Source organism: Antedon mediterranea, chromosome 8, assembly GCF_964355755.1.
Source record: "Antedon mediterranea chromosome 8, ecAntMedi1.1, whole genome shotgun sequence".
Lineage (NCBI taxonomy): Eukaryota > Metazoa > Echinodermata > Crinoidea > Comatulida > Antedonidae > Antedon > Antedon mediterranea.
Genome location: NC_092677.1, coordinates 9,920,307 through 9,939,740, shown reverse-complemented (window position 1 = coordinate 9,939,740; position 19,434 = coordinate 9,920,307). Strand labels below are relative to the sequence as shown.

The 19,434-nt window shown below is 32.2% G+C and overlaps 2 protein-coding genes across 8 annotated transcripts in view; one reads left to right on the top strand and one right to left on the bottom strand.

Annotated features, from left to right (window-relative positions):
• Positions 1-3,549, top strand: part of LOC140056480 (uncharacterized) — a 31,898-nt gene extending 28,349 nt beyond the window's left edge. Inside the window, exons 16-17 of the mRNA XM_072101857.1 lie at positions 2,110-2,273; positions 2,815-3,549. Coding sequence (XP_071957958.1) covers positions 2,110-2,273; positions 2,815-2,983 — 333 coding nt within the window. The 3' untranslated portion in view covers positions 2,984-3,549. The remainder of the gene's footprint in view (positions 1-2,109; positions 2,274-2,814) is intronic.
• A 6,466-nt stretch (positions 3,550-10,015) lies between these two features.
• Positions 10,016-19,434, bottom strand: part of LOC140057375 (protein CBFA2T1-like) — a 100,832-nt gene continuing 91,413 nt past the window's right edge. For 6 of the 7 annotated variants that reach the window (XM_072103005.1, XM_072103004.1, XM_072103006.1 and 3 more), the window contains 9 exons: positions 18,473-18,613; positions 17,870-18,075; positions 15,839-15,928; positions 15,362-15,540; positions 14,756-14,997; positions 14,320-14,393; positions 13,793-14,033; positions 12,410-12,600; positions 10,016-11,847 (listed from right to left, as the gene is read on the bottom strand). In XM_072103005.1, coding sequence (XP_071959106.1) covers positions 11,554-11,847; positions 12,410-12,600; positions 13,793-14,033; positions 14,320-14,393; positions 14,756-14,997; positions 15,362-15,540; positions 15,839-15,928; positions 17,870-18,075; positions 18,473-18,613 — 1,658 coding nt within the window. In that variant the 3' untranslated portion in view covers positions 10,016-11,553. The remainder of the gene's footprint in view (positions 11,848-12,409; positions 12,601-13,792; positions 14,034-14,319; positions 14,394-14,755; positions 14,998-15,361; positions 15,541-15,838; positions 15,929-17,869; positions 18,076-18,472; positions 18,614-19,434) is intronic. The other variant, XM_072103007.1, reaches the window with a different exon arrangement.

Here is a 19,434-nt window from a genome sequence, read left to right as displayed (position 1 = left end):
TCTGCGATATTTGTTTGTGTGTTCTTCAGCTGGATAACATCAAAAACGAAAAATATGTGGTCACAAAAATTTAGGAGCCAATCCGGACCAGGATCCCAATTCTGGACCACTTTTAGGCCAAAGGATGTCAGTTTCTTTTGTTCCTTAACCCAACCCTTTTCCACAGTCACTTATATATTAAGAATTGCGAACATTCATCAAGGGCGTGTGATCCAGTGTGTTGGACGTTGGACTATTGATCGTGAGATCATAAGTTCGAATCTTGTATCCTTAGGCAATATACTTTACTTACATTGCATCTCTCCACCCAAGTGTGCAAAACACAACTGTGCTGCAACATTATGGGAGTATGTTTCCAGACGTGTTTGATCCAAAAAATGACTGGATGAAGCGCTTAGAGGCTTTGTGTATTATTATTATTCACATATCACAATTCTCCATTTTCTATTTTATTATTTTGAAATGTAGCGTAAGGCCAATTTACATAGACAAGCAGTAATGGTAAGTGGAAAACCTACGTAGAGTTGAAACCGCCTGTCTACTCTGCGTTTTTCTTCTTACTGTTTTGGCTCGTCTGTGTAAATTGGCTTTAAATCAGGTGTGTGTGTATAGGGTTGTGTGTATATGTTAACAAGAGATTACACTATCTTAATCAGGTATAAAAGCTGATACAGTTTTGCTTAATTATGGAAGTGCTACACACTAGTTTTGAACATTTAAACTTTATTTTTATAACATTGACTTTAATTATTACATCTGATTGAGTCTATGATCGAATCGGAACATTTTATTAGTGCTATATATTCACTTTTAATGATTTATAATAAATGTATATTCATTAAATGTCTTTGTTTGGAAAACTTTGTGCACTTGCTAGACCCAGTCTTTTTACCAATACTGATTTTTTATAGTTCTTTGTTTTGGCAGCATTTACATACTTGTAGTACCAAACAAAGATAGTGTTTCAAATGTATTATTTTAGAACGGCTTGTTTTGCTTCATTTTTCAACCAGTAAATTTAACTGAATTATTATTATTATTTAAATCACATTTTAGAAAGGCAATTTTACTTTAAAAAAACCTTTTACTGTAGAAACTACTTTCACTGTTGAAAGTTAGGATGATGTCATATTAGTACCATATTTGGGCATATCACTACCATATTTGGGCATATCACTACCATATTTGGGCATATCACTACCATATTTGGGCATATCACTACCATATTTGGGCACATCAAAAACATATCACTACCATATTTGGGCATATCACTACCATATTTGGGCACATCAAAAATTAGTTTGATAGTGTAAACAGAGCTTTATAGTATTAAGTAACCCAACATCTGTTGATATCTGCATTTTGCCACATATTCCAATCATTTTCTTAGTGTTTGTTTTATATTTTGTAATTGTAATGAAAACATTGTCATTGATTTAAAAGTTTAATTCTAACAAATTATTTGAGTTACTATATTAGAAAAGAAACCCTCCTTTCCAAGCAAAATTATGTCAGAAAGATAAGATTTAAAAGATAAGTTTAAAAAAACCAAATAGTTATTGAAAGAATTATACTTATACAAATAACGACAAAAAAAGGCAAAATAATTAAACCATCAAGTTCAACAACACAGAGTACGGTACCAGGATTTTTAATCTCTCGATTTGGCATACGACTTTCAAAAGACACGTGGCCAATACCAGCTTCTTGGCTAAAGTAAATGATAATGTATTGCATTTATTATTTAGTCCTTTCTAATTAAAATTTGGCAATTGTATATAATTCATGTATTTAATTTATTGTGAGAAAATGTGTGAGCTTTGATTGACTGCTAACTAATATATTCAAATCCCGACATAAAACTATAATAACTTGGCCTTATATCTTATTTTGTTTTCTGTTTTTGCATGTGATGAAATATTTCATATTCAGTGATCTTAACTTCATAACAGAAGATAAAGTAATATATCAATAATATCAATAACATTTATTCAATAATGGTAAGACAAATAATACAAGAATAATAAACAATAAGAAATAGTAAAACAATACAAAAACAAGAAGAAAAACTTGACACCTACAAATATATGTGTTTTTTTTAATTTTCAGGACGCCGCCATTGTCGCTGGATGGGATGCAATCGCTGTTGTTTCTCTCATAGATGGCACTATTTTAGCTCACCATTCATTGCCATGTCAACCAACATCAGATGTGGTTATTGGTGATTTTGATAATGACGGATGGAATGATTTTATAGTTGAATGCATATCAGGGTAAACAAAGTTATTTCTCATCAAAAATAGTTTAAATGAACATGTTCATATTCACATGGGTTGTAAGTCAACTTGTACTCGTCGACAGGTATATGAACATTGAAGTAGACATTCATGTCCTTGTGACCTCTGTTATCTAGTGCGCTTGGTGCTATTGCACCGGTATGCGAGTACATGGGCCTCGATCAGGCTTTGTGTAGGCATAGTGTTGGTAACTTAGGCCTAGCCTACATCTTAAATTACCTGAATGAAGGCTGGCCCTAAACCTGTAATCTCGAAATCTTATTCAAAATAATCACTAAATAACCACTAGAATACCATGAGATGAGATGTTAAGCTGTTGATCCTGTGTGCAACATGGTGTGGTTAGTTTTACCAAAATTAATCGTTGGTCCTGGTTAATTTAACTCCAATAGAATTATAACCAGTGTTTGGATTGGACTTTTTTTGGTCAAGATAGCTGACAAATTGTTTAATTTGATCAAGTTCAATTCAGTGCGATCAAGGCTTAATAATGGTAATTTATTGCACAATCTTTCAGAACCGACCAGCAAACTATGTCCAGCTATTTTGGATTCCAGATGAAACGACAAACCGGTTTCTGGTACACCGCCGCACTGAGTGTTTTATTGGTTCTAGTCGTTGCAGGATTAACAGCTCTCTGCTCATTTGATGAATACTATGTTGACGACAAAGAGAGTGATGAATGAAGCATTCAATTGTAAACCAACTTCCTTGGAACTAGGTAATAATAATAATATCAGCTTATTCAGCGCCTAACAATTGTTGCTCATAGTGCCGTGGACTTTAAGATGTTACACTTTTGAACTACAGTACATCCTGTCAGTTCTGCCAATTCTAACCCACTTTCTTGTCTGTCTACGACACTAAGGTAACCCACTACTTGTCTCGAAAGATGTACTAGGTTTAGGAAGAATTTACCACCAGAATCATGGAGCGAGTGAGCCTTGAATCCTTGCTTGTCTTGAGGTGTTAAACTATAGGCTGGTAACAATGTAGTTAAGGTACATGAGGGATGAGAACCTTTGAGCTGTTATCTCTAGTAGAGTAGAAATAAGGTTTCACCAAAACCTTTGCAATTTATTGGAGGTTGCCCCCTTTTTAAAATTAGTTCTACTCTACTACTCACCACACTCATGCTAAGGTGAAGTTTCAAAATGTCAATACAACAGATAGATTTTATGCCAATGGTACAGAATATTCTTGAATTTATCAATTTAATTTGAAATATACATCATCATTTTCATTTTAAAAAATAAGTTTAAAATGTCTGTCTGCTATTTTTTCATTAAAAATTGCTCTATTTGAGTGTATAACATAATTGCATAATAATTTAATTTTCAAAACTTGATATTTTGGACATTTTTTAAAAAATATCCATGTTAGTATTTTTTTTTTTATTAGCCAATTTTCGACCCTATTATTTTTCACTATAATGCAATATATGGTCATATACAGCAATGTATGGTCATATACAGCAATATATGGTCATATACAGCAATATATGGTCATATACAGCAATATATGGTCATATACAGAAATATATGGTCATATACAGCAATATATGGTCATATACAGAAATATATGGTCATATACAGCAATATATGGTCATATACAGCAATATATGGTCATATACAGCAATATTATTCCATAATAATTGAATTTTAAAAGCTTGATATTTTAGCTATTTTTTGGTAAAAATCCCTGTAGTATAGTACAGGGATTTTTTTTTAAATTAGCCAATTTTCCACCTTTTTATTTTTCAACATAACTGGTTTCTATGGCACTAAAAGATGATGATAACGCAATATATGGTCATATACAGCATTATTATTCGATAATAATTGAATTTTAAAAACTTGATATTTTGGCCATTTTTCGGTAAAAATCCCTGTACTATAGTACAGGGATTTTTTTTTAAATTAGCCAATTTTCCACCTTTTTATTTTTCGACAGAACTGGTTTCTATGGCACTATAAGATGATGATAATGCAATATATGGTCATATACAGCAATATATTGTCATATACAGCAATATATAACGCAATATATGGTCATTACAGCAATATTATTCGATAATAATTGAATTTTAAAAACTTGATATTTTGGCCATTTTTCGGTAAAAATCCCTGTACTATAGTACAGGGATTTTTTTTTAAATTAGCCAATTTTCCACCTTTTTATTTTTCAACATAACTGGTTTCTATGGCACTATAAGATGATGATAATGCAATATATGGTCATATACAGCAATATATGGTCATATACAGCAATATATGGTCATATACAGCAATATATGGTCATATACAGCAATATATGGCCATATATAGCAATATATGGTCATATACAGCAATATATGGTCATATAAAGCAATGGTCATATACATCAATATATGGTCATATACAGCAATATATGGTCATATACAGCAATATATGGTCATATATAGCAATATATGGTCATATATAGCAATATATGGTCATATATAGCAATATATGGTCATATACAGCAATATATGGTCATATACAGCAATATTATTCCATAATAATTGAATTTTAAAAGCTTGATATTTTAGCCATTTTTTTGGTAAAAATCCCTGTACTATAGTACAGGGATTTTTTTTTAAATTAGCCAATTTTCCACCTTTTTATTTTTCAACATAACTGGTTTCTATAGCACTATAAGATGATGATAATGCAATATATGGTAATATACAGCAATATATGGTCATATACAGCAATATATGGTCATATACAGCAATATATGGTCATATACAGCAATATATGGCCATATATAGCAATATATGGTCATATACAGCAATATATGGTCATATAAAGCAATGGTCATATACATCAATATATGGTCATATACAGCAATATATGGTCATATACAGCAATATATGGTCATATACAGCAATATATGGTCATATATAGCAATATATGGTCATATATAGCAATATATGGTCATATATAGCAATATATGGTCATATACAGCAATATATGGTCATATACAGCAATATTATTCCATAATAATTGAATTTTAAAAGCTTGATATTTTAGCCATTTTTTTGGTAAAAATCCCTGTACTATAGTACAGGGATTTTTTTTTAAATTAGCCAATTTTCCACCTTTTTATTTTTCAACATAACTGGTTTCTATGGCACTATAAGATGATGATAATGCAATATATGGTCATATACAGCAATATATAACGCAATATATGGTCATATACAGCAATATTAATCGATAATAATTGAATTTTAAAAACTTGATATTTTGGCCATTTTTCGGTAAAAATCCCTGTACTATAGTACAGGGATTTTTTTTTAAATTAGCCAATTTTCCACCTTTTTATTTTTCAACATAACTGGTTTCTATGGCACTATAAGATGATGATAATGCAATATATGGTCATATACAGCAATATATGGTCATATACAGCAATATATGGTCATATACAGCAATATATGGTCATATACAGCAATATATGGTCATATACAGCAATATATGGTCATATATAGCAATATATGGTCATATATAGCAATATATGGTCATATATAGCAATATATGGTCATATACAGCAATATCAGGGGCGCAGCCAGTGGGGGGGTCACGGGGTCCTGACCCCCCCTTTTTTTTAGAAAAAATAAATAAAAACATGAGACAACAATACAGATCAAATCATCCTGGAGATACTGTGGAAGATTACTACCGAGCAGTATTACCAAATCAACAAACCGAGTTAAAAACCCATTTCTGCCGATAACAGGCCATGCTCTAACATATTTGGCGTAGCACCCAAGTCTATCGAAGTGTAATGTTGAAGAAGTCTTCAAGGAACTTGAATTTGGTACGATGATCTGCCAAGACACGAACATCTTCATTCCGAGCTTCAGTGATGGAAGCGACTGTGTAAAATTAGCGGATCCAGATGTGTTCCCGAATGTGCGTGCACTTCTTCTAATCGCGTAGGCCTATGCCCGTAACGTCTGCTGAAGCTGAGAGGAGTTTTTCGACTTTATGGAGAACGAAAACCTGTTTGCGAAATTACATGTCTTATGAGCAGCTTTCGGGATTGTGCCTCATGAACATACACTTTAACATGAACATTAATACAGAGAATGTCATTCGCGAATTCTGTCTCCAAGCCAAGAAGAATGTTCCAAACTTATGTTTAAAGATGCATCACGAGATGTCTAGAGCGCCGTTATAGTAACTAACGTAAAATGTATGATAATAATTTAGAAGTTAGTTATTACAATTATGTATAAGCTATCACCTATACTATACATTCGAACAAAATAGGTATATTTTTAAACAAAATATTGTATGTACTTGGTATGATAAGCGTCTCACATACACACGGAGCCAAGATAGCTTCTTGGACTTGCACAGTGTATGAACTCTATAACCTTACGGTTCTCAATAATATATCACTCCATGCTATCATTCTAATATCTTTTTTCAAACTTTTGCATCTCTACTCTTCATTTCATGCAACTTTTGTATTGGTGAAAAGGGAGGAATTCAAATAATTCCTCCTGAGTTTACAGCCTCTCTACACAAATCAACAAACAAGTAAGAAAAAAAGTGTTTGTCTGTGGCAGCCTGGAATATAAAAATGTTGTTTTTTGTTTTCTTTGTTTCAGTTTATTAGTGTTAACATTGTCCTATTTGTTTGTGCGTAAACCGATTCAAATGATCTAGATTGCCCTAGACCGCCAAAGCTTCCAGGGGGCTTCGCCCCCTGGACCCCAACCGGGGGCCCTTGGCGGCCCCCTGTCCCCCAGCCCATGGTTGCTCGCTTCGCTCGCAAAAAACTCACATACTTGTTGACCCCCCCTTTAATTCTTTGCTGGCTGCGCCCCTGAATATATGGTCATATACAACAATATATGGTCACATACAGAAATATATGGTCATATACAGCAATATATGGTCATATATATGGTCATATACAGCAATATATGGTCATATAGAGCCATATATGGTCATATATAGCAATATATGGTCATATACAGCAATATAATGGTCATATATAGCAATATGTGGTCATATACAGCAATATATGGTCATATACAGCAATATATGGTCATATACAGCAATATATGGTCATATATAGCAATATATGGTCATATATAGCAATATATGGTCATATACAGCAATATATGGTCATATACAGCAATATTATTCCATAATAATTGAATTTTAAAAGCTTGATATTTTAGTCATTTTTTGGTAAAAATCCCTGTACTATAGTACAGGGATTTTTTTTTAAATTAGCCAATTTTCCACCTTTTTATTTTTCAACATAACTGGTTTCTATGGCACTAAAAGATGATGATAATGCAATATATGGTCATATACAGCAATATATGGTCATATACAGCAATATATAACGCAATATATGGTCATATACAGCAATATATAACGCAATATATGGTCATATACAGCAATATTATTCGATAATAATTGAATTTTAAAAACTTGATATTTTGGCCATTTTTCGGTAAAAATCCCTGGCCCTGTCTCCTGAGTGACTCCCTTCTTTGTATCACACACCCAGCTTTCCAAAATACCGCGCACCACCATGCTCCATTCTGATTCGTCCACTTGACCACCGGCGACTTGATTCATTTGCATGTGACATGTGACACCTGACTCTCGTCACACGTAACACTCTCCCCCTTAAAGTTAGTTTTTCGTCAGGAAAACTTTTGGTGCCTCCTCACCAACCACTGGTATTTACAAAAACATCTCTAATTTATTACACAATTTCAATTTCACATTACATCATATACAGGGATTTTTTTTTAAATTAGCCAATTTTCCACCTTTTTATTTGTCAACATAACTGGTTTCTATGGCACTATAAGATGATGATAATGCAACATATGGTCATATACAGCAATATATGATCATATACAGCAATATATGGTCATATACAGCAATGGTCATATATAGCAATATATGGTCATATACAGCAATATATGGTCATATATAGCAATATATGGTCATATATAGCAATATATGGTCATATACAGCAATATATGGTCATATACAGCAATATATGGTCATATACAGCAATATTATTCCATAATAATTAAATTTTAAAAGCTTGATATTTTAGACATTTTTTGGTAAAAATCCCTGTACTATAGTACAGGGATTTTTTTTTAAATTTGCCAATTTTCCACCTTTTTATTTTTCAACATAACTGGTTTCTATGGCACTAAAAGATGATGATAACGCAATATACAGCATTATTATTCGATAATAATTGAATTTTAAAAACTTGATATTTTGGCCATTTTTCGGTAAAAATCCCTGTACTATAGTACAGGGATTTTTTCGCGAATTAGCCAATTTTCCACCTTTTTATTTTTCGACAGAACTGGTTTCTATGGCATTATAAGATGATGATAATGCAATATATGGTCATATACAGCAATATATGGTCATATACAGCAATATATAACGCAATATATGGTCATATACAGCAATATTATTCGATAATAATTGAATTTTAAAAACTTGATATTTTGGCCATTTTTCGGTAAAAATCCCTATACTATAGTACAGGGATTTTTTTTTAAATTAGCCAATTTTCCACCTTTTTATTTTTCAAAATAACTGGTTTCTATGGCACTATAAGATGATGATAATGCAATATTTGGTCACATACAGCAATATATGGTCATATACAGCAATATATGGTCATATAAAGCAATATAAGGTCATATACAGCAATATATGGTCATATACAGCAATATATGGTCATATATAGCAATATATGGTCATATACAGCAATATATGGTCATATACAGCAATATATGGTCATATACAGCAATATATGATCATATACAGCAATATATGGTCATATACAGCAATATATGGTCATATACAGAAATATATGGTCATATACAGCAATATATGGTCATATACAGCAATATATGGTCATATACAGCAATGGTCATATACAGCAATATATGGTCATATACAGCAATGGTCATATACAGCAATGGTCATATACAGCAATATATGGTCATATACAGCAATATTATTCCATAATAATTAAATTTTAAAAGCTCGGATATTTTAGACATTTTTTGGTAAAAATCGACCTTTTTATTTTTCGACATAACTGGTTTCTATGGCACTATAAGATGATGATAATGCAATATATGGTCATATACAGCAATATATGGTCATATACAGCAATATATGGTCATATACAGCAATATATGGTCATATACAGCAATGGTCATATACAGCAATATATGGTCATATAGAGCCATATATGGTCATATATAGCAATATATGGTCATATACAGCAATATATGGTCATATACAGCAATATATGGTCATATAGAGCAATATATGGTCATATACAGCAATATATGGTCATATACAGCAATATATGGTCATATACAGCAATATTATTCCATAATTGAATTTCAAAAACTTGATATTTTGGCGATTTTTCGGTAAAAATCCCTGTACTAAAGTACAGGTTTTTTGTGTTAAATTAGCCAATTTTCCACCTTTTTATTTTTCAACATAACTGGTTTCTATGGCACTATAAGATTATGATAACGCAATATATGGTCATATACAGCAATTTTGTTATTTTTTAAAAGATTCAATTGTAGACCAGGCTAAAACTGAATTAGTGGCTTCAGGAAATAGACAAAGATCATTACAATTAAATAAACTTGACACGCCTTGTCACATAGAGCTTTTAGTTTAATTTCTTCCATCATTTTTAAGCACCAATACATGATCCAACTTGGACCTAAATACTGTATTAACAAAAATTCTAAAAAAAAAAAAGTTTTTTTGAGCATTATAAATCCCAAAAATGTTTGGTCAAATGTTTAACCAAACGGCAAATCAAATAAATATATGCAAAATATACTGTATGACTCAAATAAAAATAATTCTATTTTTTCTACTAAATATTATCCAAGAAGGTGAAAAACCTTTGCAATATTTAGAACAACCAGGTTGGATGTTAAAGTATAGACGGATTGAAAAAGGACGAATAAAAAAGATTAAACAAACATAAACTAAGATTAAAGTCTAAATAAAATAAAAATAGACAATATATATTGCACATACACCTGGTATATATATATGTATATATATACAAAAATAAGGCATTGTTACAGTTTTAACCATCAAATTCATCTACAAGCCGCAAAAAAATGTACTTGTGCAAAGGAATATGAAGGGATATTCTATTATGAGGAAGGGGTGTTAACAGCATCGCATTATTTTGTGTTTTGCTTTCACAAATATAATGAATATAACAAGGATAAAATGATATAATTGGGTGAAATGTAGGAAGCTTTCTGGCAATACTATAGGTTATATTCCTTTATGCTTTTTACACCACTGTAATATAACCTCTGCTACTTGAACACACCATAACAAAGGAATTACCACATTTAATAATGTATTTATAAGCAGTTACCTACAATCACCAACACCATGATGAATTTGTTTATATTGTATATAATAAATTGACCAATAGCAAATCTACATACAATTATTGTTAGAACCACTAAGTACCCCAACCCTAGTGGTATCCCAGGCAGATATATCAGTACCCAATAAACGATCATTCGCTACCCACATATTTTGCTGGATTGCAACACAGAAACCATTTTGCTAAGGAGAGGAAAAAGCTACCCTATTCTAATTCAGGGACCATAAAAATCAATTTCTGGTTGGGGACACATTTGTAGAAATGTGTTGCAGCATAGACAGTTTTTGTTTGGTCACAAACTCAATAAACATAACAAAACCTATTGATCTACATTTTTTTTTACATAAAAACAATACTCATTATAAATTATTTTATATACATACACACAATGGAACATGCCAAACAGGGTCTCCCAAAATGCTTCTCTATGCCTATTCGGTCGTAAAATAAATTGAACTTCTTTTTACTTGGGTATAAAATGCTTACTGCAAACAAAATGGGGAGAACTAAATGTGCCAAAACGCCAATGTTATATTAATTCTATGTAATAACTCCTTTTCTATAGCTAAATGAATTTATTTGTAAATTTCCTTATAATATAATGTAACTTTTATATTCTTAGTAGGGAAGAACTATACCACATGGTGATACTCCACTACACTACATGGAATTTACATTTGTTCTAAGCTTAGAGATATTACTGGTTGAAAATTGCCTTCATAAAGCATACCAACATTGATTGGTTGCATGTTCTGGCAGTTACTGGTCTGTTTTAATGCGATGCTTCCACCGACGTTGCGTTTGGCGCGTTGGGCGTTGACGATCTCGACTTACTGGTTGTGTTAGGATCCGGCGGACTTGAGTTTTTACTTGGGGAGGTTGGAACAGGTGACGTCGTTGTGGCTGCTGTTGCGCTGGATTCTGTAGAATTGTTTTGTGATGCGAGTTTACCACACATTTTGTGGTGATTTTCCCAATCTTTGTGTTGGCAGAATGAACCGCAATAGCGTGCAGTATTGCATCCACTGCATGTTTCGTTGGCTTTGCGGCCACAGTTCCAACAACTCTATTTAAAATAAAAAAATAAATTATGAATTACAAAATATTATATAGTAACTAGTGGCATGCCATATGCAGAAGAGATAGGGACCTCACTGCATTATTTTTTCCATAGTCAGTCATGAATTTCATATTAGACGGAAAAAGAGGCAGAGGTAGGCCACGTTTTACATGGAAAACCAACATAAAGGAATGGACAAAAATTAGCTATGAGAAGTGTGTGAGAAAGGCGCAGCTGAGGAAAGAATGGAAATTCATGACGGCCAATCTGCTTCGAGGTGAGGACACCGACAGGTGACAAAATATTTATATAATACAGTAGCATGGCATAAGAGAATTTCCATCAGATCACAAGGTTATGGATAATGATGTGAAATTTAATTAGGGATTTATAACATAGTACATGCAACACTCAAGTTCAAAATGGGGTAAATTTAAATTCATATTTTTACTTAAACATTAAAGCATATGTTCGCAAAGGTAAAGAATGCTTTATGTAAATTAATTTATGGCATCATCAGTTACGTGTTCTGCCAAACAACTCACTATTGTGGTGTGCATTGGCTTACCTCACTTGAACTATCCTGCGAATTAATTACGGTAAGTGCCTCTTCTGTTGCAGTTCTTTTCGCATCTAAAACCGCACGATCTAATTTAGCCCGTTCTGCTGCAACTAACTTGTTTGCCTTTGATTCTGCAGCTTGTACAGCCTTTTGCAGCTCTGTTACAGCTTGTCTTTTAACTTCATTCACAGCTTCTTCTACAAAATAAAATAATGTTGTATTTAAAAACAATTACGTTTACGTTTTTTATGGTTTTATGTACAAAATGTTGTGAACATTAAAAATGGAATTTTAAAACCAAAGTCTTGCGTCTCAATTTTGAATCCTTTAGTAGGATTATACTCTGGCGGTATAATTCAGACTAAACAATTTATAATAAATTACACTTAAACATCAATCATAACCTAAGAAAAGTTAGCTCTATGAAATTTGGTGAAACTTTAGTTTAATAAGTAAAAATGATCTTAGTAGTGGTGGATGACAATTATTAATAATTTGTTAATAATATTTTTAAAAAAAACCTTATACGGAAAATGAAACAAATTTACCAATGTTTTTAATTTATAAAGTGTGTAAATGTGAATAATAAAATATTACAATAATACACAGACAAAACAACAATGAAAAGTAAATAAAAATATAGCAATGAACACCATAATAATAAATATTTAGCACTTAAACAATTACTAATACATACATTGATCTACAATATTTCTTTGTAATATTTTGTTGTCCATAACCAATAAAACTGTATAGATACCATCTGGTCGTATTTCACGGGCAGTAAATTTATATCAATATCTTGCATGAATTTTATGGCGTTAACGAGTAATTCAAACTTTGATCCAATCCAATAAAATTGGTTAAAGAGACCCAAAATGTGTGTATGAAATAATTATATGAAAGAAACTAATATCCGTGAAATTCATAGATATTTTGGTGGCGTAATGGAAGAGCATTCTCCTATGAAGGTTGTTTACCTCTTCTCTTATTCAAAAGAATACATAGCTTACTCATTTTTCAATTACTGTACATCTATTTTTTTTTAAGCGTTATTAAAATAAACAAGCAAATAATCAAATAAAAGGCTAAAAATAAAAAATGCAAAATAAAAGCACAAACAAAAGTAGATTTTCACCCTGACACAAATAAGTACATTTTCTTTCCAAGTTAGTTTACAACAATTCCAAAATAACACAATCAGAGATAAGTGCATTTCACCACGAAGAAAGCGCAAATTAGTTCTTGATTTTATCACAATTGATATTTGAAGTTTGAAAAGAATGTCAATTAACTATGCCATGATTTCAATTCAAAACCAATTGTAATTTCAATAGTGGAAAATCTACTTTTAATGTTTTTTTTTCTACGGCAATGAAATGCATTCACCCATTTGTAATGTAATCCGTGACGTACCAGCTCGCCGTTTTACGTCTGAGACACGGTCATCTGTTTGCCTGAATGTGTGCGCCATCATATCACCGACTCGTTTCTTTATGTCATTCTCTGTACCCTCGGCATGGCGCCGCGCCCACAGCGCCAGTTCTTCACGGTCTTGTATACTTCGTTGTCTTAACATGTTGATTGCTCTTTTCGTTTTGTCTACCATTCCCACAATGCACTCCAACATCTAAATTGAAAAATAAATTTAATATAAATAATGTTCAGTGGCATTTAACCCATAGACAAAACGTCTCTTTGTGTCAATGTGATTTGGTAAGTTAGTTTGGAGTGTGACATAACGGCTATGAGCGTTTACTGGCCAAATCCAGGGGCTCCAGAGCCTACAGGGCCCTGAGTAGAGCCCAGAGGAAACAACAGGCTTTAAAAAAAAGGCTGAAAACATCGGCCTTCAGCAGGGCCACTTAGGGTTTCTGAACCAGGGGCCCAAGCCACTGGCAGTTTGGTATACTTACAGTCTCAACATGCTTCCAATCATCTTCACCACGACCTTCGAAATAAAGATGATCTGGGTAACTGAGGTCACGACCTATAAAAAATCAAACCATCATTATTTAATCTATCAATATATTGATCAATCCAAAAAAGGCTATGGATCAATATGATTTTGAATACTTTTGAAGATGATGAATGACGAAGAGTACACATCTAACTCATGTGCACCTTAAAGAACCTAGTACATCTTTCAAGATGAGTAGGGGTACACACAGCCACTGATCATAACTGGGCCATCTGGGAGACCTGTCTTTGACTGAAGAGGTCACAAAGTATGAATAAAATATTTCAATTAAAAAAAAAGAGATGAATGATTATACTAGGCATTGATAATAAGAATCGGACTAGATTAGAATCCAGGACCATCACAACGATATCAATGATATTAATACTTACTACTAAATGAGGAATGCCTGTGTCTTTCTCCGTGTTCCCGTTCAAACCTTTCCCTCATATCCCGCATTTCCCGTGCATGTGCCAAATCTTCCATACGGATTTGGTGAGGTGGCATATGTGAAAAGTGGTTTCCAGGTGGACCGTTCTGATGGCCAGACCCTGGACTACCAGAACAACGCCTTTTAGGTGCTGGATGCTCCGCACTGTGTTCTGATCGAAGATCTTTAGGTCCATTTGATATTCTGGTAAAAAAAAACAATAAAATATTAATATCACAATATTTATACTTATTAATTATACATGTCTTTCACATTAACTTGTTTTATTTTCAGACTTTCATTTTAACAGCTCTTTGTTAGAACACATACATACATTTGTGTTGATGCATGGACATATTCTTTTTTAATATGAAAACCATAAATAATAACACAACAAAAACTGATAAAAACAGATGCGGATCATAGCACAAATTAATTTTATTTCAACTATTAAAATTTGATAATTACCAAAATATTGATTTCATCATTTCACAAAAAATAAAACTACAATATATAGGTGACCTTTGAATTTTAACATCCATTTCATGAATATTCACAAAATTATTACCTTTCTTCTGGCGTTCGCCTTTTTCCGTTTTCGTTCACATCCATGAGGACTTCGGTTTCAACCGGCGAGGTCTTTGAACCGAGTAACTGATTCTCGTGTTGCATGTAGTATTGTTGAGGCGTCATCTTTGCCATACGTGCGCAGTGCATTAATTCACGCTGAAGTAATGGTAAATTAGTCTGTAAGAAAATGGTAAGGAATAAATAATTATTGCTTACACAGTAAATGTGATATGTTAATAAATACAGTTGAAACCTTCTCTTTTGGGACCCCTTTGGGACACTTTATGTTTATTACAGGGGGGGGGGGGGGAGGGGGTTCTACCCTATAGTGTGTGTCAGCAAGTTGGGTAACAAGTAGGTAAAAATTAAACGAAGCAAAATCCCAGTATTACTTTATCTACACACATAATGAGTCTGTAATGCTTTTTTCCCAAACACACATGTGTTTTGATTTTTAATATTTTAAATAACTTACCTTCAGGAACGGGATAACAAACGGGCGAAGTGGAAAATTTGTTGCCTCTTGTAGTTTATTATGAAACTCTTCTACTGTTAGGTGATTATTCTGTAAAGAAACAAAACTAAGCATTGATCAAATTTGCATAAAATAGACATTTTTTCGATACTGCTAACCCCCGCAAAAAAAAAAAAAAATGAATTATGTATTAATTTTTTTTTAACCCTAAACGATTCAGAAATGTTTATGTTGGATTGATTGGGTTTGCTCTATGTTTGCAGTGTTTAGCAATACCCTTTATTGTATCATACATTTGTGTTGCTTTGTTTGTTAAATTTAGCATTGAGACAGTAGCCTGGTACAGAGAAATAATATTTAAATCATTTGCTTTTATTAAAAAGTCTTAAAATAGCAAAAAATTTATATTTGCATGCAACAATGACAACAGCCTGCAAAAATTTCAAATTTGAATACAATAGGTTTAAACAAAAAATTAATAATATAGAACTCGGTGAACAATGATGATATTGAACCAATCAATAGCCGAGCTTGCCACAATATGTTGCCAAATGGGAATAAAATAATGACACAATTGCAGGTACATTTCCCAAACTACTGTATCTATTCTATGATGCATTTTTTTTTCACTACAGAGAATTTTAAGACTATAGAATATGGTCGCACTTGAGTGATTTTAACGACGCATAAAAAAAAACCAATTAAATTTATTACATTTTCAATAGATTAAGAAAATAAAACAAGTGAGAAAATTCTGATAAAATATTGAAAACCGATCGGAACGTCATTATTTTTATATTATAGTTTTGTAATCCATATTTTCAAGGTGCTATAATATACGATACAAAATGTATTTTGATAATAATTGTGATAAAAAAACACCAGATGGGTTTTTTTTAAATTCTACTGTATTAGTAAAACTACAGTAAGATTATTAAAATGGAGGAATGATAAAAATGATGACTGTGTTGATATTTCTTTATTAGGATTATGTCAAGTATGACTGAGAATGAAAATATTAGTATACCATACACATTACCATCATCAGAGGAAAGTAAACCATGTGTAGTGCGCTACTGTGACATAGCTTTTGTTTAAATAATCTATATTGCTTAATTATAGTACATAGTAGTCACATTAGTAATCAAATCATACGCTAGGGATATAACAACAAATTATCTTCATAATTGACAATAATTTGCATAACTCAAAATTATAATTTTGATGCAAGTATTTCATTCTCATTTCTCTGCTGAAATTGCATGCCAGGTGTCGCGTTGCTACGAAATGCACACAATGGTACGCAGCTATTGTTAAACTACTCGTTCATTGATCCACAATTGGCAATATTATTCGCTAACATGTATCAAATGTACAAAATTCCATCAGCTGCAGAACACTGGCCACTTGAACGACCAATCAATAAGATTAAGTACTAAAAAAAGAAATTTATTATCGAGTAAAAATGATTTTATTGCCGTGGAAGTGCATTTCACAACAATAAGACGCTAATGCAATTTGAAATTTACTTTAGTTGTACATTTACAAATGTATAAAAATAGCGCAATGCAATTTTGGATTGCATCTGTAGTATTGTGTTTTTCATTGCACAAAATATAGCATGCCCAAGAATTGATCTTATTAATTACATTGTGTGTTACGATGCATTTTAAAAAATATTTGAAAACATTTATTATTATACAAAGCAACAGTACAAAGTTAAAATCTTGATTTAAGTAAATTGTTGATCAAATGGACAATAAAATACTATTTTTAAAAAAACAACAACTTTTTATCATTCAGCTTTTCCATTTACTCAACGCAGCTTAAATCATGAGCGAGATTTTGTTTATTTTCAACAATTTAAGAAAGTCAATTTCCATTGACAATATGTTAAAAAAATAATTGTTTTATTCGGTTTAATATTTGTGTTGCCATTGATGCAAAAGCAAATGTTAATAATCAATATTGTTTACTTAATATAGATACTTTTGAGCATGGTGTTGATAAATGTGAACAATCGTTACTTACCACAAGTCCCATTACGAGACCTCTCACTCGTTCACCAATCTCGGGTGAAATATCATTTCCAAATTGCTGAAGGGTGGTTAAAAAACGTTTCAGTTTACTGAGTTGCCTTGCACCGCATGCCGGAGGTAATTCCTGACCGTTAACATGCCCAGGCGGCGAGGGCGTACTGTGATGCGGTGATGGTACACCATTTAATGCGGGTGCTCCTAAAACAATAACATAATATTAGTAACATATAAAATTAAATGGTAAATTGTTATGAATTCATGCAAAAGTATCCAAAAACAAGAGTATTAAAACATTAAAAGCAAGATTAAAGAAAAGGTAGAACGTGAAAATGTATGCAAGCTCGTAGTTCTCGTCTTTTTAAGAAACAACTAAAAACGTATTTGTTCCCAAAGTAGCATTCTTATTTATTTGTTTGTATGTGGTTTCTGTTATCTCTCTGTACTGTGATTTGATCTTCTAGAAAGGCAATTTATAAATAATGGAAAAAAAAAAGTGAGAAAAAAAGAAAAGCAACACCCAAACTAAAGTAATGAACTAGGTTTTTTCTACCAGTATTAATCTTAGATAAGCACAGTTGATAAATGGAATATTTACCTGTTGAAGAGCCTGTTGACACTGGCCTAGGATGTGAGGCTACCATGTTGTTTGTTTGTACCATATTTGGTGAGCATTGCGACGGATGCTTTACAAGAGCTGCATCTATAGGTGAATCTGGCATCTTGCCTTCCAATGGATCTAAACAAGAATATAATAAGATAATATTTAATGTTATGTATATTTCCATGTAAATGCATTGCTGTCTTGTTAATTTAGTTTTAATTTATTTAGCCTACAATTTTTTTAGTCAAGGTATCATAAGAGAAATAACATAAAATATGAGCAATCACTAACATCTAGTCTGATGAAGATTTGTTGACAAGACGTTGAAATGCATTGATCACTGATTTAAAGTAAAGAATTGTATATAAATATTTAAGAATAAGACTTTGTATAAAAACATGAATAAAAATATCACTATTTAAGCAAGCATATATCTTGTTTTGTGGTTCTCCAAGCCTGTATGGGGAGGGGGAAAGTAAGAGAAGGAGGCCAAGTGTTATAGAAGGAGGTACAAGGGATGATAAAACTAAACTGTCAAAATCATGCTAACTAGAGCGTTAGTTGATAATTTGTCTGAATATTACAACTCTGATATTATTCTCTGAAATATCAAGAAAGAAACAAAATCAAAGAACTATTCAACCGCAAAAAGGTAAAATGATTTTGAAGGTTTATAAAATGAGACATTTTAACACTTCACTGTTACACACTAAAGAAGCGCATACTAGACATTACTTAAAATGAATATCAGAAATGACAAGCATGTTTTAGTTTGGATGAATAAATAATAAGTCTATAGATTTGCTTCAAGAAAGATCACAAAGGTTTGCCATTAGCCGTAAGCCCAGAATGTATCGTAAATGTTTGTAACTGCTTAATAAATGAGAATAGCCATTGGGTAATACGTGCTTACATCAGTCAAACGACATTTCTAATCAGCGTCATCGTAGCTTGCT